At 37.5% G+C, this 25,821-nt stretch overlaps 1 protein-coding gene across 2 annotated transcripts; it reads right to left on the bottom strand.

The window, feature by feature from the left end:
* Positions 1-312: 312 nt before the first annotated feature.
* Positions 313-24,537, bottom strand: LOC149171392 (Ribosomal protein L7Ae/L30e/S12e/Gadd45 family protein). 2 transcript variants are annotated; one of them, XM_089424072.1, is made up of 6 exons: positions 23,889-24,533; positions 23,576-23,662; positions 17,679-17,736; positions 16,888-17,103; positions 1,717-1,884; positions 313-808 (listed from the first exon to the last, which is right to left on the bottom strand). In XM_089424072.1, the coding sequence occupies exons 1-6, from the start codon at positions 24,356-24,358 to the stop codon at positions 701-703; spliced, it is 1,107 nt and encodes a 368-aa protein (XP_089280198.1). In that variant the 5' UTR covers positions 24,359-24,533; the 3' UTR covers positions 313-700. The 2 variants fall into 2 exon arrangements, with proteins under 2 accessions (XP_089280198.1, XP_089280199.1); XM_089424073.1 differs by lacking the exon at positions 1,717-1,884 and having other exon boundaries at positions 23,889-24,537.
* Positions 24,538-25,821: the final 1,284 nt, after the last annotated feature.

The raw sequence follows: 25,821 nt of genomic DNA, 5'->3' as shown, positions 1-25,821 counted from the left end.
CTTTAACCAATCACATGCCACCAATATTTTACATTGCTGAACTCGCAATACATGCCAGACAAAGCACAAAACAGTTAACTAGGCAAAGGATGCAACCCTTTAATTCAACACAATTCCAAAGGTGCATGACATTTTTATATGTCGTTCTTAAAAAACAATATTTGGAGTCTAGTGAACCAAGGACTGGACGTTGGACCTCCAAACAGAAGAAAGTGACCAAATTCAAGATTTCAATAGTTATTAAGCCTTTTTTCCGAGACCTCACATTCTCAATGCCTTTACCCTACATCTCCATCTAAAACACAATGCAACTGAAAATGGGTTTTATGGACCCCACCTGCTTTAAAAATAGCTAAGTGGAAAGTTGTACTGGTTGAAATAATGTTTTCGGCGTGAATATTTACAGTTAATCAAGGCACACTGCCATAGTGCATCTTTGCCTGGCAAAAGCTCCCTTTTATAAGAAATAAAATATTCAAGCACAGTGGCACTTTACCTGATATCCTTTCCCTAACAAACAACCACTGAAGACTAGAATCTATCTAATCGTACCAGTTCGCAACTATAAAGAACGAAAAGAATTAATAAAAAAAACTATATATATATTATGACCCAAAAGGCCATCTTTCAATTGTATCAGCAACGATCCAAAATCTCCATTTGATTTGGCACAAAATTGAAATATAAGAGAAAATCTGCCTCAATCTGACACTATATCTTCAGGTTTTGCAGCCACCTTGATATTTCGCCTCATTGACTGATCATCAATAATATCCTGAATAGCTTTGTTAATTTCAGATTTTCCAACCTGTGCAAATGGTCATTCATATGAATCAGATAGTTGCTTTGCATCCAAAAAAATTCAATTCAACCATTAAGCATTGAAACTTTTATGTAAAAAACTTAGCATCAATTGTAATTAGAAGCTAGCAACAGTTGTCCTTCTCAACAAAATGAATCTCCAAAAGACCAAGAAACCTATTTGTAAAGACCAACTAAAGATATATCAAACTATTATCCTTCCCTAATCAGATTACATGAAACGATGTCACATAATATCTCGTAGATTTCTTTGAAGATGAAATTTTATTAACATTAACTTAGTGTGAGTGATATACAAAGATTAATTACCAAGGTTAATTATTCATTAAACAACCTGAGAGGCATAGGAAACCAAACAAATCCATAATAAACTCAAAATAATGCCAATGGGTTTTCCAACTCCTTGCTTGATAGCTCACAGTAGCAACATGGAATATTTTATTTATTTTTGTGCTTATAATTGATCTTGAGAGTGTCAACCTATAGAAAAACCAAGACAAGCTTTGACAGCCTCCTTCAGTTTGGCATGAAGCAAAACACATGGCGTGAATGAGAGTGCAAGGGAAAGATATACAGTTGTGAAATGAATCCAAAAGGCTTTGGGCCACCAACTCACTGACAACAACAAAGTGCAAAAGGATTTTCTTTTTCTTTTCTTTTGTGATTGGGGGCAGGGAATACAAATGGCACTTGAAGATAATTTGCTGGATGGCATAAACTGAGGGCAATTATTAATTAATGGATAAAAATTAAAGCAATCACTGAATGAAAAAGCATAGGAGTAATTAAACTTATCTATTTTACAGAAAAAAACTAGAACACTGAAGGTATATAGCAATGATTATCGTAATAAAATAACACAATAAGTAGATTACTTTTGAAAAGCAAACCAACCTTTACTCCAATAGCACCTGCCCTTTTTAATTTCACAAGTTGACCTAATCGCAGTGAACCACTTCCATGGTCTTCAATACAAAGTAAAGGTACATCCCTGCTTGAAGTCAAGTTAGGAAGATGACCAACAAGCACTCGAGGATGGCAATCTATTGCAGCCAGCACTGCCTACAAGAAATTATTGCACCATGATATTAGAATTTCCAAAAGTAAAAGATTTATGTTTGTAAAAGAAATACCAGATCACATTTGAAGCTCCATTTTAGAAAATGTCATGCTTTTCAAAGCTAAAGATAAATGATAAATTCTCACTCCCTCCTCCAAGCCATCTCATATTGATCATTTGCTTAGGATATCGATATTCAAAATGCTTTAAAATACTCACTGAAACTAATTACTCCGATTTCATTCAGAACTATTGTGGCTAATACAAAAAGATGTTAAATTTGGCAACTAAGGCCAAACTCCACCTTAGACAGCTCATATGATGGAAATGATATTTTTGTTGGATTTCTCTTTCCGAGAGGTGTAGGATTGATCTAAAGATCATCTCATTCTGACATGTATAAATGGAATTATGAATTTATTTCTTCTATGGACAAATTGTCAAGGTCGGCCAGCAATCTAATGTAGGCTCAAGAAGCCCAAAAGTCATGTCTCTTCACCCTCAACGTTGCATATAAATAGGAGCATCTACCTCATTTGGACATTCATCATCTCACACATATCTCTCTCTCCCCTCATCTGATTGGGTCGTACGAATTACAGGCAGCCTTCTTCTCCTCCACACGTGCGAGGGGTTGACTGCGTTTTATGTTTTCCTGCATTGACCAAGTTGCAGCGAATTTGACCAAGGTTGACCAGGCAGTATTTGACCTTGTTTGACTGCATTTTTCTTGGGAGAATTTCTGTTTGGGCAGGCCGCATTCTCTGGCACAGATTTAGAGGATTTCTGGGCAAGTTGACCAACATTGACCGCAGAGCTGACTGTGCATTGACCAAGTTTGACCGATTTCTTCATGACTGTTTTGGGCTGATTTGAACTATTCTTGGAGGCCGTATTGACTGGGTTTGACCGAGCTGATTTGAAAGAGTAATTCTGCTGATTTGACCAATGTTGACTTTCTGATTAGGGCATCTTGTTGACTGCAGTTTGACTAAACAGATTTGACTGTGTTTGGGTAAGTAAATTTTGTATATTGTACTCTCTCTCTCTGCTGACCTTTTGAAGAATAATAAGAAGATTTGATCAAAGGGTTTTCCCCACATTGGGGTTTTTCCCTAGCATCTGCCAAATACTATGTCCTCTTGTCTTGGCTTGTCTTCTCGTTATTGTTTCTGTTGTATCTGCATTTACATTTACTATTGATGTTAATGTGATTGCTAATCTGGAAATTGATATTGAGCTAATAAGAAAAATTGAAGTAAATTGCTCTAAGCATAGAACATACCATTGTTATCTAAAAATTAACATGGTTTCAAAGCTGAGGTTAAGACAAAGCCCAAGCAAGAGTGAGAAGAACAATCACTGAGATTTATTGGACAAGGACAAGATTCAATAGCCTCTAAATCTTACTTGAAATGTGATGACAAGCTCAATGATAAATCTAATTATCATGCATGAAAAATGTCTCTTGACTTGACTTTGGAAGAACAAGATGCTATGGACTATGTGCAAGGAAAGATCATTGAACCTCCTTCAAATGCACCGGCTGCCGCTAAGACTAAGTACAAGAAATGTGAAGTCAAAGCTAAGAAGATCATCAGGGATTCTATTAATAAGCATTTGGTTGCATACATCTCCGATTTGAACACATCTAAGGAGATGTATAACAGGTTGGTTGGCATGTTCAAAGTTAGCAATGCAAACCAAGTCCTCTTTCTCAAAAACAAGTTAAAGGACATAAAGAAGGGAAGAGGTGAAGATATCCAAACATACTTCATGAGGATTACCAAGATCAAAACTGATTATCTTTCAATTGGAAAAGTTATCGCTGACAGGGAGCTCACTCTCATTGCCCTTGGAGGTCTCCCTCGTGAATGGCATGTGTTCAACACTCCTATCCTCAACAATGACAAGATTCCAGGTTTTGATGAATTGTTGATGTACTCAACAAGAGACAAGGATGAGGGAGAGAGACATGCCTTCAAATAGGAATGATCTTACTGCATTCTCCGCTCACGCTAAAAGAAAAAACAATGTAGGTTCAAAGAAGCAATGTCAAGGAAGATCAAGATTCAAAGATGGAAGGAAGGGAAGATGCTTCATTTGTAACAGGTTTGGCCACTATGTAGGGAGTGTCCTAATTGAAGGGATACACCTCAGGATGATGACAACAACTACCACAACAATTTCCGGGGCAACAACAATCAAAGGAATGGCAGGTTTCAACAACAAAGGAAAAAGGCATGCTCCTGCTACTCAACATGGAAATAGTCGACCTCTCAAAAGATCAAGAAACTCCAGGTATGATGAATCTAATGTTGTAGACAACAAGCAAAAAGAACTTTATCTTATATATGCCCTCTCTACTACCTCCCCTTCGGATACCTTGGGAAATTGGTTGATTGATAGTGGTGCCTCAAGGCACTTCACTGGGTATAAGGAAGCTCTTTCAAATCTAATAGAAAAGGATACAAATTTGGAAATCATTCTTGGAGACAATGCCACCTATCCCGTGAAGGGAGTTGGAAATGTTATTTTTCAATTGAATCAAGGTAATACCATTCATCTACAAGAAGTACTATATGTACCCAATCTAAAGAAGAACTTGGTATCTATCTCGGCGATGGAAGACAAAGGATTCAAAGTGGCATTCATTGATGGAAATGTACGTGTTTGGAAAAGAAATTTCAAAGAAGCATTTACTCTTGGATTCAAGGTTGATAGCCTATATCAAGTTGGAGGGAGTCCATTAGGAGTTATGCCTTGCAACACATCTCTTCAATCCGAATTATGGCACTGGAGGTTTGCTCATTTGCATTATAAGGCTCTACTCGATGTAAGGAAGATGGTGACAGGTATGCACAAATTTAAAGTAGAACATGAGTGTGTTTGTCAGGGATGTGCCAAAGGAAAACATACAAGGGGACCATTCCTCTCAAGTGAAAGCAAGACTACTGACATTTTGCAATTGGTTCATTCTAATCTATCTGGTATGTTGCCCGTGACATCTTTGGGAGGATACTTATAGAAGCCACCCATGCCATGCTACATAATCAAAGCCTTCCAAAGTTCCTATGGGGAGAAGTTGCCAACATTGTCGTGTACGTTCAAAATAGATGCCCTCATCAAGCATTGGACTCCAAAGCTCCCGAAAAAGTTTTCACCGGTAAGAAAGCTGATGTTTCTCATTTAGAATTTTTGGTAGCCCCATGTATTTTCATGTGCCGAAAGAAAAGAGAAGCAAATTGGATGCATCTAGGAAGAAAGGAACATTTGTGGGCTACAATGAAACTGCTAAGGCATATAGAATCTATGTGCCTGGTCAAAGAGAACTGGAGATAAGTCATGATGTCACCTTCGATGAAGATGTTGCCCTTGGGAAGATTAGGAACCTTCCTATTCCAAGGAAGGGCAAAGAAGCATATACAGGAAACCAAAGAGAACAGCAGGATGAGTCGATGTCCGATGTTGATGGAACAATGGATCCCATTGATCCACCTCCTCAAAAAGGAGACCCTCATGGCTTAGGGAAACTCTCGAAGATGCTGAGAGACATATTGCACCAAGGGGGCATTTCGTGAAAGTGAGAAGTCGAATAGGTACCAAGGGTACTTAACTGCCATGGGTACCATCATTCAAACTAAGTCGTGCACATTTGAAGACGCTATGAAGCACCAAGTATGGAAGGAGGCTATGAACGAAGAGTATGAGTTGATTATGAAGAATGATGTCTGGGATGTGGTCTCTAGACGCAAGGACAAATCTATTGTTAGCTCTAAATGGCTCTACAAGATCAAGCATGGAGCTGATGGAAGTGTTGAAAAGTTCAAGGCCAGGTTTGTTGCTCGGAGCTTCTATCAAAAGGAAGGTGTGGACTATGATGAAATATTTGCACCAGTTACCTGATATACCACCATCCATTCAATTATAGCCCTCGTTGCCTCGCAAGGATAGAACCTACACCAGATGGATGTCAAAACCGCCTTCTTGCATGGTTCTCTTAAGGAAAAAGTCTATGTAGCACAACCCGGGGGTTTGAAGTCCAAGAACGAAAGACACATGTATGCAGGTTGAAGAAAGCCCTTTATGGGTTGAAGCAAGCACCCCATGCTTGGTATGAGAGGATCGACAGCTATCTAATGAAGCTGGGTTTTACAAAAAGTGAAGCTAATCTGAACCTTTAAGGTTGAGAATGATAGACCTCTCATCTTGGTACTTATGTGGACGATCTCTTTCTGACAGGTGCAGACCCTCTCATTCATCAATGCAAGAGGGAGTTGGCTTCCGAGTTCGAGATGAAGGACCTAGAACTGATGCATTATTTCCTAGTGTTCGAGGTCTGGCAAAAGCCAGGTGAGATTTTCCTTTCTCAAGGAAAATGCATTGTGAAGCTACTTGAAAGATTTGGGACGGTGGATTGTAAGACCGTAACTATTCCGATGGAACTCAACTTCAAGAAGCTATGTGGAAGTGTTGTTGGGCCCGATTTGGAAAATCCTTCTGAATATCATCAACTTCTGGGGGGCCTGATGTTCTTGGTGAACTCCCGTCCGGACATATGCTTTGCAGTGAATACGTTGAGTCAATTTATGGTCGAGCCTCATCATATACATTGGATTGTTGCCAAGAATCTTCTGAGATATCTTCGGGGCACAATCACCTATGGACTAAGATACACTACCAAGAATGTGAGGCTCCATGGTTATTCTGATGCTGACTGGGCTGGCAGTGTGGTGGATCGTAAGACCACATCTAGATGTTGCTTCTCACTAGGTTCTGCTTCGATAACTCAAATGAGCAGGAAGCAAAAATCGGTTGCCTTGAGCACCGCTGAGGCTGAATATATTGCTGCTAGTATGGCCTCTTATGAAGTTGTTTGGTTGAGGAAGCTCTTTAGTGAGTTGTTTGGACATGTGTTGGATACCACCGTGATCTACTGCGACAATCAAAGTGGGATTCGTCTTTCTGAGAACCCTGTGTTTCATGATCTCTCCAAGCATATTGATATCAGGTACCACTTTATCCAGGATATGGTACAACGGGGAGCAATAGGGCTCCATCACATTGGCACTGATGAACAGGTTGCAGATATTCTTACGAAGCCCCTAGGGAAGGCCAAATTCTTAACCTTCCGTGAACGACTTGTAGTCGCGGAGAGACCCTCTTATGATGGTCTTATTTGAGTTGGATATTGAGCTTTGGGAGCTTCGGGGGGCTTGGGGTACTTCTTGGAGCGATGAGCGACCATAGGGTGAGTGGTTCACCTTCCCCTAGTGGTGCGTTGTGTACAAGGTGAGTGGTTCACCTTCCCCTGTGATACCGCATGATGGTTGATATATGCATAGGATAAGTGGTTCACCTTCTCCTATGGCATATGAGCAAGATGACTGGTTCACCTTCCCCTGTGATACCACATGATGGTTGATATATGCATAGGATAAGTGGTTCACCTTCTCCTATGGCATATGAGTAGGATGAGTGGTTCACCTTCTCCTGCCAATACATCCTACCCATGTAGTCCGAGACTCATGGGAAGTACCTCTCATCTGGCCAATGAGTAGGAAATGAGGATAGGGACCATAGTACTACCAATCGACGCATCGTGTACTACTATACTCCCTATGCTAAGATGTTTGATATTGATCTGGGATCAATGGAGATTGACTTCGAGTCAGTGGAGAGTGGTATGATACACTCTCGATCATTTCTTCTTCATTATTTCTTCATGGTTCAACAGAGCAGGGATGACAGGGATGGTACAGATTGTCAGATGGTTTGGCAGGTGGAGTTCTCCTTAGTTGAGAGGGAGTCTTAAATTTGGCAACTAGGGCCAAACTCCATGGACAACTCATATAATGGAGATGATATTCTTGTTGGGTTCCTCTTTCCGAGAGGTGTAGGATTGATCTAAAGATCATCTCATTCTCACATGTATAAATGGAATTATGAATTTATTTCTTTTATGGAAAAATTGTCAAGGTCAACCAACAATCTAATGTAGGCTCAAGAAGCCCAAAAGTCATGTCTCTTCACCCTCAATTTTGCATATAGATAGACGGAGCATCTACCTCATTTGGACATTCATCATCTCACACATATCTCTCTCTCTCCTCCTCTGGTTGGGTCGTACAAATTACACGCAGCCTTCTTCTCCTCCACATGTGCAAAGGGTTGACTGTGTTTTCTGTTTTCCTACATTAACCAAGTTGCAGCAAGTTTGACCAGTGTTGACCGGGCAGTATTTGACCTTGTTTCACTGCGTTTTTCTTGGGAGAATTTCTATTTGGCCATGCAGCGTTTTCTGGCATAGATTTCGAGGATTTTTGGGCAGGTTGACCAGCGTTGACCACAAGCCCTTTGACCGCAGAGTTGACTGTGTTGACCAAGTTTGACTGATTTCTTCATGACTGTTTTGGACCGATTTAGACTGTTTTTGGAGGTCGTATTGATTGGGTTTGACTGCGTTGATTTGGAAGAGTAATTCTGTTGATTTGACCAGTGTTGACTTTTTAGTTAGGGCATCCTGTTGACTGCAGTTTGACTGAACAAATTTGAATGTGTTTGGGCAAGTAAATTTTGTACATTGTACTCTCTCTCTATTGATATTTTGAAGAATAATAAGAAGATTTGATCAAAGGGTTTTCCCCACATTGGGGTTTCTCCCTAGCATCTGCCAAATACGGCGTCCTCTTGTCTTGGCTTGTCTTCTGGTTATTGTTTATGTTCTATCTGCAGTTACTATTGATGTTAATGTGATTGCTAATCTGGAAATTGATATTGGGCTAATAAGAAAAATTGAAGTAAATTGCTCTTAAGCATAGCATAGAACATACCATTGTTATCTAAAAATTAACAAAATTTAATTTAGAAAATTAAAGGGAACAAAAAAAATTATTAGAAACAAATATCAAAAGACATCATTCCAATCTAGAAAATCTATCCACCTGCTATTATGGATAATGAAGAAAGGCAGAAAGTAAATATAATATGAGGGGTATTCAAGTTATATGTTTATGATAATGCAATGCAGTAGGCTAGAAGGAGTAAAAGGAAAAAATTTGCAAAAACTATAAAAGCCTATACTCATAACCTTCTATAAGAGAGCTTTAAAAATATGGAAGAATATACCAATCACATCTTAACAATGATAAGAAGGAAAAACTGAAAAGATATATAGTAAAAAATGAGCTTGAAACTTTAAGACAGGTTGACCTATAGTGTTCTATGTTTTCATCAATTTTGGAGTTCTAGAAGTTATCTGTTGTATCAAAATTATTTGTGAGAACAAACACAAACTTATTTATTTCAAAGAAATTGTTTTGAATATGGGCAGGTTTATGTTTCCTGTGAAAAATCTGGCTCGTTCAAAACATGGCAAAGGTTCATGGTGTTGATTTTCAAGGATCTTCTAAATTGAAAATTAATTTTTATGATTTCTTAGATTAATCTTTTCTTGTATTCATTTTCATCATAAAGTAATTACACAGAAGATCTCAACAATGCAAAAATGACAGTAGGATCATAAAGAGATTGTCAAACAAGACAGAAGATTTACCATGGTAAAACCCACATGGAGAAAAAACCCAACAACCTTTTCTTAGAGAAATCATTCAGTTCAACAGAGATACATCAAGTCAAACACAGCCCTGGTCAAATTGCCCTTTAGATAAGTCCAATTGATGCCCAATGAACTCGGACTGGTTTTTTTGCTAAGGCCAAATTTCAGCCTCTTCCTGTACCCAAGAACCTCGATCCTGCTGCTCTGGAATGCACAAAAACTGTGTCTCAGTTCCGCCCCTTCTCTCTGCCTCAGATCCACCCTTTCTCTCTACCTCAGATCCACCCTTTCTCTATGCCTCATATGATCCAAATTCTTTGTATAGAAGATTGTTGAGTTACTTTTTAGAGGAGGTTGAAGCCTTTATTTATACTTGTCTAGGAGACCAAATGTGTGCAACCATAGGGGCAAGCCAACCTGACTTCTTGGAGGGCCGACTTTATGTTTTGGAGCCAAAAATTTAATATTGGAAATTCAAAATTTTGAAGCCGACATGAAGAATATGTCTTACATTATATACTTTCAATGGCTAAAATAAAATGACATGAAAAACATGTCTTATAGAATTCAAAGGCGGGCCCCGAGGGTTAGCTCAATTGGTCGAGGTCTCGTTGCTAAAGCACCTTACCATTGGGAGGTCACAAGTTCAATTCTCCTTGACACCCTCGGGTTTAGGCTCGGATCAGTTTCGCCAAGGGGTGTGGTCCCTTCGGGTGGACCTACCTTGATTTTCCAAAAAGCCCCAAGGTTTAGCTAAATTGGTTGAGGTCTCGTTGCTAAAGCACCTTGCCATTGGGAGGTCACAAGTTCAATTCTCCTCGAGGCCCTCAGGTTAGGCTCAGATTATTTTGGCCGAGGGTGTGACCCCTTCAAGTGGACCTACCCTGATTACATCGGGTTTAGACTTATTATATTCATTATTATCCTCTTCAATCATGAACATTTTCAACATCTTGAAGATTATATACCTCCAAAAATTTAATTGCAAGTACCACCAAATACAAATATACAGAAGCATGAAGTCAATTATGTCATTACAATGGAAGCATCAAAACAGTCAGGCTAAAGTTAGTTAGGTTCATATTTAGCAAGGATCACATATTTTTACATATTATACTTCAATATATTGCTAGGGTTTTGTCATAAACCCTAAACTCCATCTTCGAGACACAAAGCCTTAGATAACAATCAAATAACAATCCAATCATAGTACTATACATCTAAGGTTTCAACAATATGTTATTATAATTACATGTCAAACTCTATTAGGGTCTGTAGCAACCCTAGATTTCACAAACTAAAACATTAAGTTATCGTACTCGCATATACATATCTAGGATGCACTAGTATTTCACATCAATATCAATTAGGTAAACCCAAGACACAAACATCAATACATTGAAGTTAGATATACAACAATTTTCATCGGGCTAGGGTTTCGATCAAACATATGAACATACACCTAGGGCTTCATTCCTAGGATCTTACTATAATTATTACAAGGAATTTGCTTATAGACCCTAATTCACCAAACCCTAAAAATATAGGGTTTCATTTAGTCATTAACAACAAACCCTAAACAACTAGGGTTTTATCATAACATTATCAAAACCATAAACTTCAAAAAAATAGGATTTCATCACATGTTACGGACTTTATCAATAAACCCTTAAGAAGACTAGGTTTTCATAATCAACATTGACATACCCTTAGCATCAAGAGGCTAGGGTTTTACAATGAACCTTAAAGGTTAGGGTTTCACAAGAATGATCAAATGATAGTATAACAAGGGTAGATTCAATCTAATGATTAATCACACTACAAGAATTTTTAAGATTCAAAACCCTAGACATAACGATAACAGTAATGTAAAGCAAATTTCAGAAGAGAATGAACATACTTTTTCTATGAAGAGAACCTTGTACAAAAACTTGTAGTTTAAGACATACCTTGAGTTGTTCTTTTAACAAATCTTGTGTGACATCAATTCTTGAAGGGTTTTCTTTGCAACAGAACTTCTTCCATGCTCCAAGCCTCTTCCATAACCTTTGTGTATTCTGCAATCTTTCCTACTAAGGAAAATATAAAGAAAAGGTTATTAGCATACAATACAAACAAATCTTAATGTGAGGAGGAAACCAAGACATCAAAAGATGAAACAAATAACAAAATTCTTATCTTTTGGTAAAATGGTGAAAGCTCCCTCTTAATTCAATCTTTCTGAGGGACACTTAGTAGTATAAGTCTTTGACTTCCGATTCTTCAGCCTTGTTCTTCTTAGGTGGAGCTTCACCAGTAATATTTGCTTGTTCCTATTTCTCTTCTTATTCCTTGGATTCTCAGGATATTGATTTTTGTAATGACCCATCATGACCCATCTTATGACAGTCGTAACATTCAATTTTGGATAGGTCAACTTTCTTCTTTGGTCCTTTGAACTTCTCAAAGGTTCCCTTCTTCTTGTGATGAGCAGAATAGGCATTAGATGTGTTGTTTTCTTCATCCTCTTCCTTATTGTTTACTAATGATTTTCAGGCTTCTTCTTAATTGCATGCATTCCACATTTGCTTGAATGTTGGAGTATCCTTCCAACCGCTAATCCCTAATGCAAAAGCACTCTAAGATTTTGGCAGACTTAGAAGAGCAGCAATCACAAGTTCTTTTTTTGGTACAACCTCATTTATTGCTTGGAGTTCATCTCTTATTCTTATATATCCTTATAAAATATGATGACATAGTATCATCTCTTGTCATCCTTATTGTCCTTAGTTCATCCTTAAGGCTAGCTATCTAACCAATGTTCTTGATGGTGAATAACTTGGAAAGAGCTTCATACATTTCTTGAGCGGAGTCTTGTTGGATATGTATGGAATTAGTTTATCCTTTACTCCATCTACTATCAAATTCATGGCCAAGATTTCAGTTTCTCTGAACTTCTTCTTTCCTTCATTCATTTGTAGGTTTCTTAACTTTTCCTTGAACAAGATCCAAAACTTTGTGCTTAGCAAGAATAAAAACTATCCTCTTTTTCCATGTCCTGTAATTGGAGGCTCCTTCTAGCTTTGTTTTTCCCTTCATTGTAGTTGACATAGTTCCTATAGATAGTAGGCTTCTCTTCGTATATAATCCTTTTCCTTAATGACCTTCCTTTGATCCTCTTTTCTTCAATAGATCTTCAAATAGTGTTTTTCTTCCTTCTTCACCTTAGCTCTAATACCATGTTAGAAAATTGGAAAGGCAAAAAGATTTTCTTATGTTGATAATTACTTGTGATATCTTTGTGTTCTTATTAATTTTCTTATGTTCTTCTTTTATCTTTGTTTCATCAACCAATCATCAAAACAAAACATGAAGATCAGCGACACCAGATGTAGGCTCTCAGCCAGGGCTAAAACCCATTTATAGGGGAAACCCAATCAAACTATTCCACTAGTAAATCAAATTGAGATAAACCAAGACCTTAGACCCAAAAGGCCCTCCTCCTCTACCAAGTCAACCTTTCAAGATGATTCAACAAACTTCGGTAGTCCCTTCTTGTTTAACAGCTACAGCCCAAAAACAATCTAGAACTTCAACCCCCAACAACTTCGATTTCCCGCAATTATACGCGAATTCTTATAATCGCAAATTCATGCAATCATGCGTAAATTCTTGTAATTGTGAATTCCTGCAATCGCTCCTAAATTCCTGTAGTCGTAAATCCTGTAATCACACCCGAATTCCTGTAGTCGCAAATTCCTTTCCTGTAGTCGTGAATTCATGTATTCACGCCCGAATTCCTATAGTCGTGAATGAGTGTCTTGTCGTCCAAATGAGGTTGAATTGTTGCCTTTATATAGTAGATTCTGCCCCTCAATTAGGCCGACTTGTCCAGGTTGAGGCCGACTTGGTGGAGGAGGCCTAAATAACCTATTTTACGTAAAAAAAAATGTTTTTTTTTTCTTTACAAATGAAGCCCAAGAAGGGTCTTTTACATTATGATATGGACAAGGACGCTTGACATAAACCCTAGAAGCCTACAATGGACGCTTTGACCTTTTATCATTGACCCAAGCATGAAACCCATGCTTTCTTTTATAATAAAAAAAAAATTCCTTTTGACAAATACATTACATCATGACTCAAATATAATTATGAAGACCAACAATAGTTACATTCTTCAACAATTTTTAGTCTAGAAAGTCTTGGAAACTCCAAAGTATAAGTCGTCCATGGCAGTTACAAGTCGGCTTAAAGGAGGGAATTCGACCCCTTGGAAAGGCTATATATAAAGAAGCACTTCAACCTCATTTAGCACTCACTCATCATCAAGTTCGATCCATGAAGAAAAGAGTTCGATCTATAGCTGGGAGAAGCAAAAAAGGAGAGTGAAGGTCTAGGAAGCAAGAAGAATCCAAGAAGGAAGGAAAAATCTTTGTTTTGGGCTCTGTCTCTTTCACACGTGTGAAATTCTAGGGTTTTTGGTGCTGCAGAAGGAGGCTGAAGTTGCATGTCCGAGTTGCAGTAAGACGAAGTGCAGATTCTTGTAGCTGAAAGGAAGAATACCCTACCTTGACCTCATTGACTTCAGGAGGAGGTGTCTTGCTCTAGGAAGGTCTCAAGAGGAAGCAGCATTAGGGTTTCTAGAGCAGCTGCAAGGCCAAAATTGCAGGGCCGAAGTTGCAAGACGAGTTGCAGTATTGAAGCTAGCAAGGTCAAAGTTGCAAGTTGAAGTTGGTTGGTGCAGAGTCAAGGAAAGACTTGTTGAAGGGGTAACTTGGTACTTGGGGAATGACTTGATCTATGGTTTGGGTTTTTGTGTCTCAATTGACGAAGATTCTACAAGAAGAGAAGAGTTTTCCAGGTTTTGCCCTAGCTGAGAGCCTAATTTTTGTGTCCTTTGTTGTGTTTCGTTCTTGATATTTGTTTGATGAAAAGATCTAACTAAAGAACATCAAGAAGATTAATAAAGTTCACAAGCAAGTATGAAGGTAATAAGAATTAATAAGTTGTCACTTTGCATTTTTCCAACAAAATGCCTCTTGTGCATTCAATTGGGAGTGTTTCAACTACACATCCACCTATGCTTGACCTCCAACCCTCCTCTACAAGTCTACTTTTGAGCAATATCTCATCTATAATGCACACAATACCTCTTTGAGTCATAGCAAATCAAGCCACATGTCGTTAATCAATTGTTCTCTCTTGTGCACCGTTATTATCTGTTAGGGTCTAGTGTTATTTTGTTCTTGCACCATGATCTCTTTCTCTCTAGGGTGGGTTTCCTCACATCCAAACTAGCATGTGTTCATTCTTTCTCTACTGATTTTCTGCAAACAATTGAGATTCTTGATCTCAAAGGAGCCACCACCATGCCACTAAAAGGTTGCTCACAGTTGTCTTGTGAGTATCAAGGAGACATAATTGAGACACCCAATTGGATGTAGTTGAGGGAGAATGTTTCCTTACATTACTTTTTTCCCTCACATGCAGGTAGTTTAGGAATTCTATTAATCTTGTCCTCTGTCATGCATTCATTGATCACTAGAGCACTGTCATATTTGCAATTTCTATCTTTTATTTTCCTCTTTCATTCCATTTATTTCATATGTTTAGTTTTTATATCTTCCCTAAGTTTAAAACTTAAACTAAGGTTACTTTTAATATTCACCAAACCTTGAATAAACCAAACTCCAAAACTATAAAATAAATTTATCAATTCTTCTATGCATGGTTGGTTGCTTGTTTGTGTGCATTCTACTTTCCCACATGCTCGCTTCTACCTTTGATTTTCTCAAACTCATAAATGACCTAGAACCATGTTCCCTCAAATGGCATACCTTTGGCTTTAGACCTTCCAGATGCCACCCGTTGTTGTGGCTTTGATACCATGTCAGAATATGCACATACGCAATAAAGAGAGGGGAGAGCGAAACAGGGAGAAGATAAGATCATTTTACTAATGTCCAATAGTAGAGCACAGAATTGGTCAAATAGACTTTAAAAAGTTAAAAACAGTACACACAGTGTTGATACAAAGTGAGACTGCCAAGGCCTCTCCTATAACAATGCTAAAAGCAAAAAGATAATAAGATCTAATATCTAAGAGTTCGCTAGTGACTAGCTGCTGAATGTCTCGCTAAAATGCTAAAAAGAGAGAGTATAAGCTATTATTAAATATGCTGAATGTGAATAATTAAAGGTGAAGGAGACAATGTCTTGTGCATCAATTCCCATACAACCACCTTTATTAATACATAACTTAACCTAAACTTAATCTATTCACTTTATTATATTATACTCTAATAATATATTAGCATATGACCATTATAATCTAATTCTGACACCCACCTTTAATGCTCATATCATATATGTCAACCAAATATAAACTCGTATGGAGCAAGCATATCAAAGCATGTCTACAGCCTGCCTCTAAGTTGAGCAAATGATCAGCCACTTGAAAGGATAATTTGGGTCCGCCTGCTGGAAATGCTCCAAACTGCTATCCACCATTTGATACCCAATGCATTCAGTACACAAAACAAACCTCTCACATGCACGCCTAAAAAATTTATGCTTACTTAAGTCATGTTGGAATAAAAATGTGCTCTACTAAAAGAAACAGTAAATGATAAACATGAGAGAAAATATAATCCCTAGGAAAAAAGTAATATTTACTAAAAGCAACAGTGAATAAATTATCAAGGCAAAAGCAGATAAAAAGCTAAACTCCCGTACCTGGCACTCAAGGTTGTACAGTAGGGAATCAAACCCCTCGCCCATATGAATGAGTGAGTGACTACACCTTTGGAATAGCCTTTGAAAAAAACCTATGCATCAGACCTACGCCTTGGGTGGGAATAGCCTTTGAACCTATGCCCTAGACACCCTACTGCCTCCACCCTCAGCCTTGGGAATACAGGGGGGAAATAGATGGAAAATTGTAGAGTGGAAAGGTGGCGTATGCTCTGGAATGATAGAGAGTGAAACGTGGCCTATCAGTTTCAAGGATAGGCAAGAGAGCTGAGAGGGTGTTGAGCAAGTTAGAGGTGTATAGAAAGCGGGGCAGGTAACAAAAAAGGGTGTAATCTCATAGGTAATGTGTTAGTTGGGCTAAATTTTTAGAAGCATCAGTTTAATACACAGAAAGATTCATGAAAGAAGAGATGACAAAACGCTAATTGTAGCATATTCATCATTTTACAAGTATTTGTCTTTAGGAAGGATATCAAAATGCGAAGTAACAAATTGTAATTGACGACAACCCACCCATTGTAATTTCTTTTAACTAAGGACCACATGATAAATATTGAAATAGAATAACCTGCCACTGTACTAAGAAATGATCCAATCAACTCAGCATGGTAAAGTATCTGGTGGAAAAATGTACAGATTAAATATTTACTCATCATGACATCACCTATCATCCAATGAAAATATTAATATAATAGCGGAAGAAAGTACTTACTTGAAGATGGATGACTTGTTTTCCAGTTTTCTTCAAACTAATAAAGGATTCTTTATTAGGTCCAACATCTTCATCCTCTGAAGTAGTGAAGTGACCAAAAGTTTCTGGCACAAGTTCTGGATGCTTGATATCTGGTATATTGTTCTGAATGGTTTTAGCAATGGGCAATCTTTCCAATGTGCGAGTTACATCATTGATCCCTACAGAAAACATTTGCTGCATCCCACATTAACACATGAATCAAAAGTTCAGGCAGGTCCACTTGCTGCCATTTTAATGACACTTAAAAACCCCTATTTATTGACAAAAAAAAACTAGAAAATATAAGCTACAGATAATAATCAATTAAAGAGAAATCGAAAAAGAAAAAGATTGTATATATGACAACAGAGATGGGGCACATGTAGATCTTGAAACTTATGTTGTTGCAGCTTTATAAATCTCTACTTTCCTTCACAAGCCTGAACATCCTAAAGCTAAAAACCAAATGAGAAAATATCCCTTTCAGTCAACTTATTTAAATACTGGAGGCTTCAACAGAGTTGTCACTGAATAATTTATTGTGGAGATAAAAAAAACAGGAATTGTCAACATATTAAGGTATTCAGAGATAATTTTGCAACTGCAGACATGAGCTATGCTTGAGGCAATATAGATTTAGCATCTTAAATTTGATAAAAATAAGATAACTGTACCAAGCATGTAAGACTCAGTCATTACAAAAGAAGAGTGGTACACCTATGCAATATAATCTACAACACATAAGAATGTCATTGTTCTCCAACACTCACCTTCATCCATATATTGTCATGAACTTGTCCCTTGAGTTGTTCCGCTGCTTCAATGGCTCTGCAACCCATTGTGTTTCAAATAAACACTTCAAATTCAAAAATATAATATAAGCAATGCACATTAGATGGAGATCATAATAAGTTAGAAAAATTCATGCATTAATGTATTAAATTTGACACCTATATATACGTTAACAGCCCATCAAACTTAAGGAATATACCAGTTGGTTTCAACAAAGAGTTCTATAATAAAAAATGCTACAAAAAGAATTGGACGACAACAGAGCCTCAAACTTAAAAAATGACAATGACATCCCATTGGAGTAGGAGCCTGCCATACACTTTCTATCTGGATGGCATTGTGCCCCCATTTATCTTCCTCGGGCACGAGGTGTGCAACCCATCTCTTGGAAGCAGTGTGCTTCCCTTTCACTTTATGTCTTTGCACAAAACAGCAGGATATTTTGGCTATATTTGTGAATATTGAATATTACAGCTATTTTGCAGATATCTCATTAATTTGTGTTATTTTGGGTAAATACTGGTCTACTTTCTATTTCGGGGCCAGCTGGAGCATTACAGAGTGATATCCAAGAATACAAGAAAGATGAAAAGAAATAGTCTAGAACATTGATGAGTTACAAGCCAAATTCCTCAAATGGATTGGGTCTAGGATTTAGGGTAAATTGATCATGGTCATGGACTATAAGCCTCTTTGTCTTCATCTTCAAGAAAAACAGTAGGGAAGACGTAATGATCAAAATTACTCAAAATAGCACAAACAACATTGCCTACACCAAATATAGAAGAGGGGCACATCTCCCAAATATAATGGTGATGAGTTGCATGATAACACCCCTAAGAAATAGGAGAATGTCTCCCTGCAACCTCAAAAGATGATAACATCAAAGAATCATATAAATGTGTGTGTGTTAATGATTATTATAATCTCCTATATTTACTAGTTCTTGCTCAATACCCATTTGGGCCCGGTTCTAAACTGATCTACAGTTTATTTATACAAGTGACCCATTATATTGGCTAGAGAGATCACAGCAGAACACCAATCAATAAGAGAATGCAATACCTTCTTTTGCACTGGAAAAACGGTATCCATATACAATCAAAGATATTGACCAGCAAACTTTTGGACAATTGAGGAACAGCTAGGGGTTCATTCCCATATATTCACTAGTTCATCATTACCTCCCCTTGAAGTAAGCTGTTGAAAGGTGAAGGGCAAGATCAAGGAACTATTTCATGCTAGGGAACTTAAAGAAGCCTTTCAACAATGTATTAGTCATTAAAAGTCAGTGTGCCCATGCAGTGATTGCATGGAATACAAATATACACACGTGTGTGTAACTTGGATCTTTAAGCACTGAGAGATTTGCATTTTAGTTAGTTTTTTCTGGAGTTAATGTGGATCTACACTGACATACCTTTTAAAAGTTAAATATGCACAAAACATGGGTGTGTGATGAGCGCAAAAGTGAAGAATAGCAAATAGAAAATAGCATATCATATCAACTTAATTATCATTCTGTTCCCTTTGTAGCTCCACATTCAAAGTCCAAAAGGCACTTGACTCATGTGAGGGGATTCTTCAATAAATGTTGGGGAGGATATGTATGTTACTTTGCCACTGGTAAATGGTGATAATTGTTCAATTGGCTTCCCCTAAACGAAAGGTGGTAAAATTCAACCTATCATAGAGGAGCCACCGAGATGGCACCATTTCAAAACTTACATGGGTACAACCATACAAGCCTCCCAAAAACCAAAGCTATCTACTAGGAGCTCCAAAGCGCAAGAAGTTACAAATCATATACAACAAGCACGAGAGGTGCCTGAAATCCTCAAAGAAAATTTTACATACATCATAGAACAATATGAAGCAACAACCTGACAAGGGAAAAAGAGAACGAGTTCCAGTTCCAGTTGAGGGACTTGACCATACTTTCACCCATAGGCTACAACCATACAAGCAGTCTGCACACATCCCTCAAAAACGTTATCAACAAGGTTCTATGGAGCTTATAAGGTACCAAATAGAATTGGGGAAGGAGTCTTTGTGAAGCTAGCTGCTACACAATAACTCCAAAATTCATAATGTGTTCCATTTTCCTTATCTAAATAAGGTGGCCAGAGAATCAATTGCTATGAAATTGAGTTACCACAATTATATGGGCAGTTGCAACTACCATCAAAATACACCACCTAGGAGATAAGATAAGATAAGATAATTTAATTAATGTCCAACAAATAACCACAAGAGTAGGTCAATGGGACTGAAGAAGAGTGCAATCAATATGAATACAGTGTGGGAGAGCAAGCGCAGCTCTTAGAAAATGCTAAAAATAGCATAAAGAAAGGAAAAAACAAGTGGTAGTTCTGATGTGACACGCATATAAAAAACCCACGGGGCTAAAGATGTCGAGGGCTCCTAAGTCTGATGACCAATGGCAAGCGAGGTGAACTGAGCACTTGCTCACTATCGAAATCCCATGGAACCAGCGGTGTGTCCAGCCATATGATCCTAGGGGAATGTAGAAGCGAGGAATACTCCTAGTATCCAAGGTCAAAAAAGAAACTCTGAATAGATCTTTGAAAGCTCCTGTGGAAATGGGAGGTAAGGAACAGGTCGGAGGTGCCTTGCCTTAGAACTGTCTCAAGCTGGTCTCTTTGGTGCCCTGAGGACATGTGAACTGCTACACAGTTCGGCACCACCAAACTGGTCTCAATGGAATCAATCAATCCCTAAAGAGGGCGGATGAGAAGAGACCCGAGATCTCACACTTCTACTATTTGGTGCACCCTGAACTGTTGAAATTTCGCAGCTCAGGGAGAAATTCCCTCCTTTGGGAAGGCTTCCTCACCCTTTGGAGACCCTACTAGCCCTTGGAAGAACTTAATTTGCACAAGGAAAAATATTATTTCTAATGTGAAACCTACATCTGCACAGAAGTACAAGTCGACCTAAGCAAGGAAAATCCACCTCATGAACCACATATAAACAGACCTCATGTCACATCACTTGGAGGCATCATCAACACATCACATATTTTCTTGTTTGGTTCGTACAGCGCTGAAATTGCAGGTCCAAATTCAAATGTGAGAGTAGGAGAGAGAGAGAATCTGTTGTCCGAATTTGACTTATGTTTCAGGCCTTTGACCAGCACTGACTTTTGGAATTTTGGGCATGGTCTGACTTGGTTTGACTTCGGATAACGACTTAAGGAGGACAAATTTTTCTAGGCACTTTGACCACAGAGTTGACTTTGACGTTGACTGATTTTGAGGTAGATTTTGGGACTGTTTTGACCAAGTTTGACTGAGGGAAAGAGTTCTAGTGCCTTGATTGAACTTTTTGGAGCAACTTTTACTGTTGACTGTTGACTGGTTAGGTCATATTTGACTACTGTTTACTTTGACCAACATTTGCAGATTTAACTTTTGACCATAGTTGACATTTTGGGCTCGTCATTGACTGGATATCAGATGGTGATTTGACTAGTCAAGGCTTTGACCTTTGACTCATTGTTGATGTTCTTGAACATTGTATCTCTTCTGAACATTTGATGACAATCTAATAGAAGAAGAATTTGGAAAGGGTTTTCCCCCTTGTGGGGTTTTTTTCCTGGTCTTTGACCAATCTGCTGTGTCTCTATTGTTCTTGGTTGTCTTCTATTGTGCATTAGATTTATTGTTCTATCTACAATTGCTTATTGTTACTGGAAGATTGAATTATATTGGAAATTGATTGCTAATTGAAGAAGAATCGGTATAAGTGAATATATTAAGCATAGAACTCTGGAAAATTAACATGAACTTATGTCCGTCGCTTGTGGTTTTGATCTGACAAATCCACGTGAAAGTATAAGGTGATCATCCCAAGGCAAGGTGTGGCGTGCAAGAACTGTGATCTGTGGCTAAAAAACTCTCGGGTGAAGAGGGCTAAGCATTGTTGGCCCTAGTACCTGAGGAAGCTAGAGAGGGAGCCTCTCAAATCCCAATAGGCAGTGATAGCGTCCTCTGATTTCATAATATAAGGGGCACCTAAAAATAAGGTGTCTCTATCTCTAGCTCCTGTAGGGGGCACATTTGATAGAACCTATCCAACCATGGTATATGGTGGTCTCTCTCTATTCAGAGTCTATCAGAACCAACTCAAAATTGTCCTAGAGGGTTCCTCGGCAAAGGGCTGACTATGATGCCATCTTGTAGCTCCAAAAAGTGCTATACATAGAAGGACATCTTTGAGCCTAGGCTCATTGGAGGTGAGGTCCAAGTAACGTAAACATACAATCCGTAGATATTCTCTATGATGGTCCAATTCAACGCCCATTGAGTCCGCAAGAGATAGCTCAATGCATAAAGGGAAAATCTAAATGGGGGAAAGCGCTTTGGTGAGATAGTCAACAACTGGAGAAGCCAAGATACCTTTAACGACCAACCTCGAGCATGTCTTTGTGGGAGAGGGGGGGCGGGGGTTCAAGGCCAAAGCAAGATAGGGATACCTCTGTCTCCTAGTGGCAAAGTCTCTGAAAGACCTGACTCTATTGAGAATGAACAATTTATACAAAACTACCCAGACTTGCCCAAGCTTTGAGGGTACAACTTTTAGAAAGAGGAAGACAACTTACTATGCCAACCTACTTTTGAATATTCCACTTGTAGTAGTTAGGAATATTATGCTACTAGTAGATTTATTACCATGGATAAGAAGGGGTATTCGAAATTCCCTCCAACGTCATAATGAAGTGTTGTTTTGGCATTGAATCTAATTGCGTACCCTTCTCAAACAAGATATTGCTTATATATCTATTTTTTGTTTATTAATGGATATCTCTTGTATTGCACTATTCTCTTAAGAATTGACAAACATTATTAGTAGATTCATAGTAGCTACACACATTTCAAAGACATATATGTAGATTCCAAGGAATATACGTTATAACTTGGATTGAGCACACCACCATGATACTTGATACTTGATTCAAAACTCATAAATAATAGCGCATTAAATGATAAAAGTGCACCTTAATCTCCAACTTTGGAAAGCTATAAACATGGTGTTCCTTTAAATATGATGTTAGGATTTATCCAACACTAGTGTGCAAAGTTCTAAGGGAAATCCCAAGGTATGTAAAATCTGTTATCCTTTAAATATGATGTTAGGATTTATCCAACACTAGTGTGCAAAGTTCCAAGGAAAATCTCAAGGTATGTAACAATTGTTGTCAAAGGGCCGCCAAAAGAAAAACTACCTATCCAAAACTATAGCTACCACACTTGTATTTGGCTATTACTAGCTGAGACGTATCCTCATTTGGCATACTTATCAACATAAAATCGTTTCACTCTAGGAATAATTAGGAACGACTATGGTGAGTATTGATTACTCTGCATACTTCGGTACTTGCCAGTAATTGTGAGAACGGCGTCTGCTGTCCAGCTACTATTCACTCAAAGAGAGCTAGTCAAGTATTGAACCATGTAATCGTCTCAAGGCCATACAGGCCATATTCGTCAGTACTATCGGGCATAGTTGGAAAAATCATCGTCACCCTATTACTCCCGAGCCAAATTCTGCTTGGCCTGGCTGTCAAGCTGAACTAACTCAGCAACCACTCTGACCCCTTTTCCAACAAGCCAAACCCGCGCGAGTCAGTCTAGCAAATACTCGTGGGTCAGGCTAGCTTGCAGATTATTCAGTGCCCGACATGGGAGATATTGCTAACAACAAAAATAAAAGCCAATAGGAAAAGAAAAAGGCCTTATTTCAATCATTTCTGCTGCAATTAAATAAAAAAACAACACCTAAAGGCTAAACCCAGCCGAAAATTTAGACCTACTAAAAAGAGGAAGAGGAAAACCTAAACACCTAAGTATACCTTGACAGCTTTTCAAGCAATTCGTCAAGAGGCTTTTGTTTGAAATACATAATCCCTCCCTTACACAACTGCTGCTTGAATATTTCCCTGCACAGAATCATATCGATACTTAGCATTTGTACAAAGGTTAAAACGTCAAGTACCAACAAATCTGAACCTCATTAACGGTAATCTGAAACACTGATATCCACATAAATATTCAAAGTTCAGAGATATTCACCATCAAGACATGTTTATCCAAAGACTTGAAAATACAAATCTGTAAAATTGAATGAAATGCAAGAATAGGTGTGTCTATGTTTCAAAATTCTACCTATTGACTGAATTTTTTGAACTCCTGCTTTTGTTTTTCTTCCTCTCCACATTCTCAGCGAACAAGGAGGTTTCCAGTTTCTGGTTTTCATTAGCAAGCGAATTGTCGAGCCCACTGTTAGCTTTCGATGGGCCACCAAGATTCTCTGCGAGTTCAGAGTGTGATGTTTTTGGCTTCTCGATATGCAGTGAGGTTAACTCCGCTGTTTTGGGATCTGTTCTAGCTGCGGCACTCCTGGCAACATTTTTGGAGCCCCTTCTTTTGTTTTTCTTCTTCTTCACATTCTTATCGGGCAAGCGGGTTTCGAGTTTCTGGTTTTCTTTTGCAAGCGGGTTGTCAAGACCGCTATTAGCTTGCAATCGACCTCCAGGATTCTCTGCGAGCTGAGAGTGTGATGTTTTTTGTTTCTTGAGATATCGTGATGTTAACTGCGCTGCTTTAGCCGCTAACATCCTTCTCTTCTTTCCCATGGTTAGTCCTTGCCCCAAGTCTTTTCTGTTTGCGTTTGAAGGTCCAAAAGTGTGCTGATAACGCCCTGGTCTACCTGCAGAAGTGTTATATTCCACTTACCTCTGTGTTATATTCCACTTACCTCTGCGTGCAAGGTGTTATATTCCACGTGAGTCTGGGTGCGAAAATTTGAAGTCTTAATTGAGTCTCTAAACTTTATTGAAGGAAAGAAATAAATAAATTATTTTAACTTTTAGGAAGTTAAAGATAGTCTAGAAAATTAAAATAGTTTATGATACAGATTGTTTTTTCATTTGTTGATATATTTAGTATTTTTTCTTGTGAAGCTTCAAACTAAATGCTCTTAGTTTCTTGACAAACTTTTCGCTAAATAGATTATCCCAACAAACTCCTTTTTAAATAGATTATCTGCGAGCATATTTGCATAACTTTCCCTGTTGTCTTTGAAGGCCTCACATTCTAAAATGAAATGTTTTTCTGCTCGCTAAATAGATTATCCCAACAAACCCCTTCTTAAATAGATTATCTGCGAGCATATTTGCATAACTTTCCCTGTTGTCTTTGAAGGCCTCACATTCTAAAATGAAATGTTTTTCTGTTTGAATGATTATATAAAAGAATAAAAAATTATAAAATTGTTTTTTATAGCGTTTAGATGATAATGATCTATTTCCAAAATCGCTTTAGTTTGGTAAGAGCTAATATTTTTTGAATGTAATGAAACAAAGGAAATAGGTTAATGACTCAAACCTGATTTTTATTATAAAAACAATTTTACAAAGTATATATTAGGATTGTATTACAATATAATATATTTTGAATGGGTTTAATGGTTAATCTATATGTTTTTAATTTTGAAGTTATAAAATAGTATATATATATTTTCATAAATTTTATTAATCAAATCATTATACTAAGAGATCTTTTATTATACAAATAAGGAAATCTAATGCACCAAATTGATGTTTGGCTTAGTTGTGATTTTAAAGTTAATTTAATTTTAATTGAATTGAGAGGTGCATTTTAGAGCCCAATAAAAAATTAAAAAATAAAAAAAAACTACAATAGAATTCAACACAAAAGATAGAAAATCCTACTCCAAAATATTTCTTTTAATTAAATATTTGTAAAATCAAACTTTAAAAGGAAAAACTATATCCTATGAATATATTAAAAATTTCAAACACTTAAATATTTCCACCTCAAAATTGTAATATTTGAAAATATTAATTTGATGTAGTTTTATTATAAATTATGTTATCATGCCACATAAAAAAACAGCATTAAATCTAATATTAATATTAAAGGAATAATATTAATATTAATATATCATAATTAATATTATTAAATTTAAAAACTTTGGATTAATACCATATTAAATTTAATATAATATTAAATTTGTTATATAATATATATTAATATATCATGATATATTAACTCTAGATATATATCGAGGGAAGAA

This window comes from Pinus tabuliformis, chromosome 4_2 (assembly GCF_031772625.1).
Source record: "Pinus tabuliformis cultivar Carrire ecotype Pingquan chromosome 4_2, CPIR1, whole genome shotgun sequence".
NCBI lineage: Eukaryota > Viridiplantae > Streptophyta > Pinopsida > Pinales > Pinaceae > Pinus > Pinus tabuliformis.
Note: the sequence above shows the minus strand (reverse complement) of the source record. Positions and strands in the feature narration are given on the sequence as shown.

Coding starts and splice junctions, on each gene's coding strand:
- LOC149171392 (XM_089424072.1), bottom strand. CDS start 24,358: ATGGGAAAGAAGAGAAGGATGTTAGCGGCTAAAGCAGCGCAGTTAACA. Junction 23,663..23,888: donor TCAAAAAATTCAGTCAATAG/GTAGAATTTTGA, acceptor GATTCTGTGCAG/GGAAATATTCAAGCAGCAGT. Junction 809..1,716: donor CAGGTGCTATTGGAGTAAAG/GTTGGTTTGCTT, acceptor CCATTTGCACAG/GTTGGAAAATCTGAAATTAA.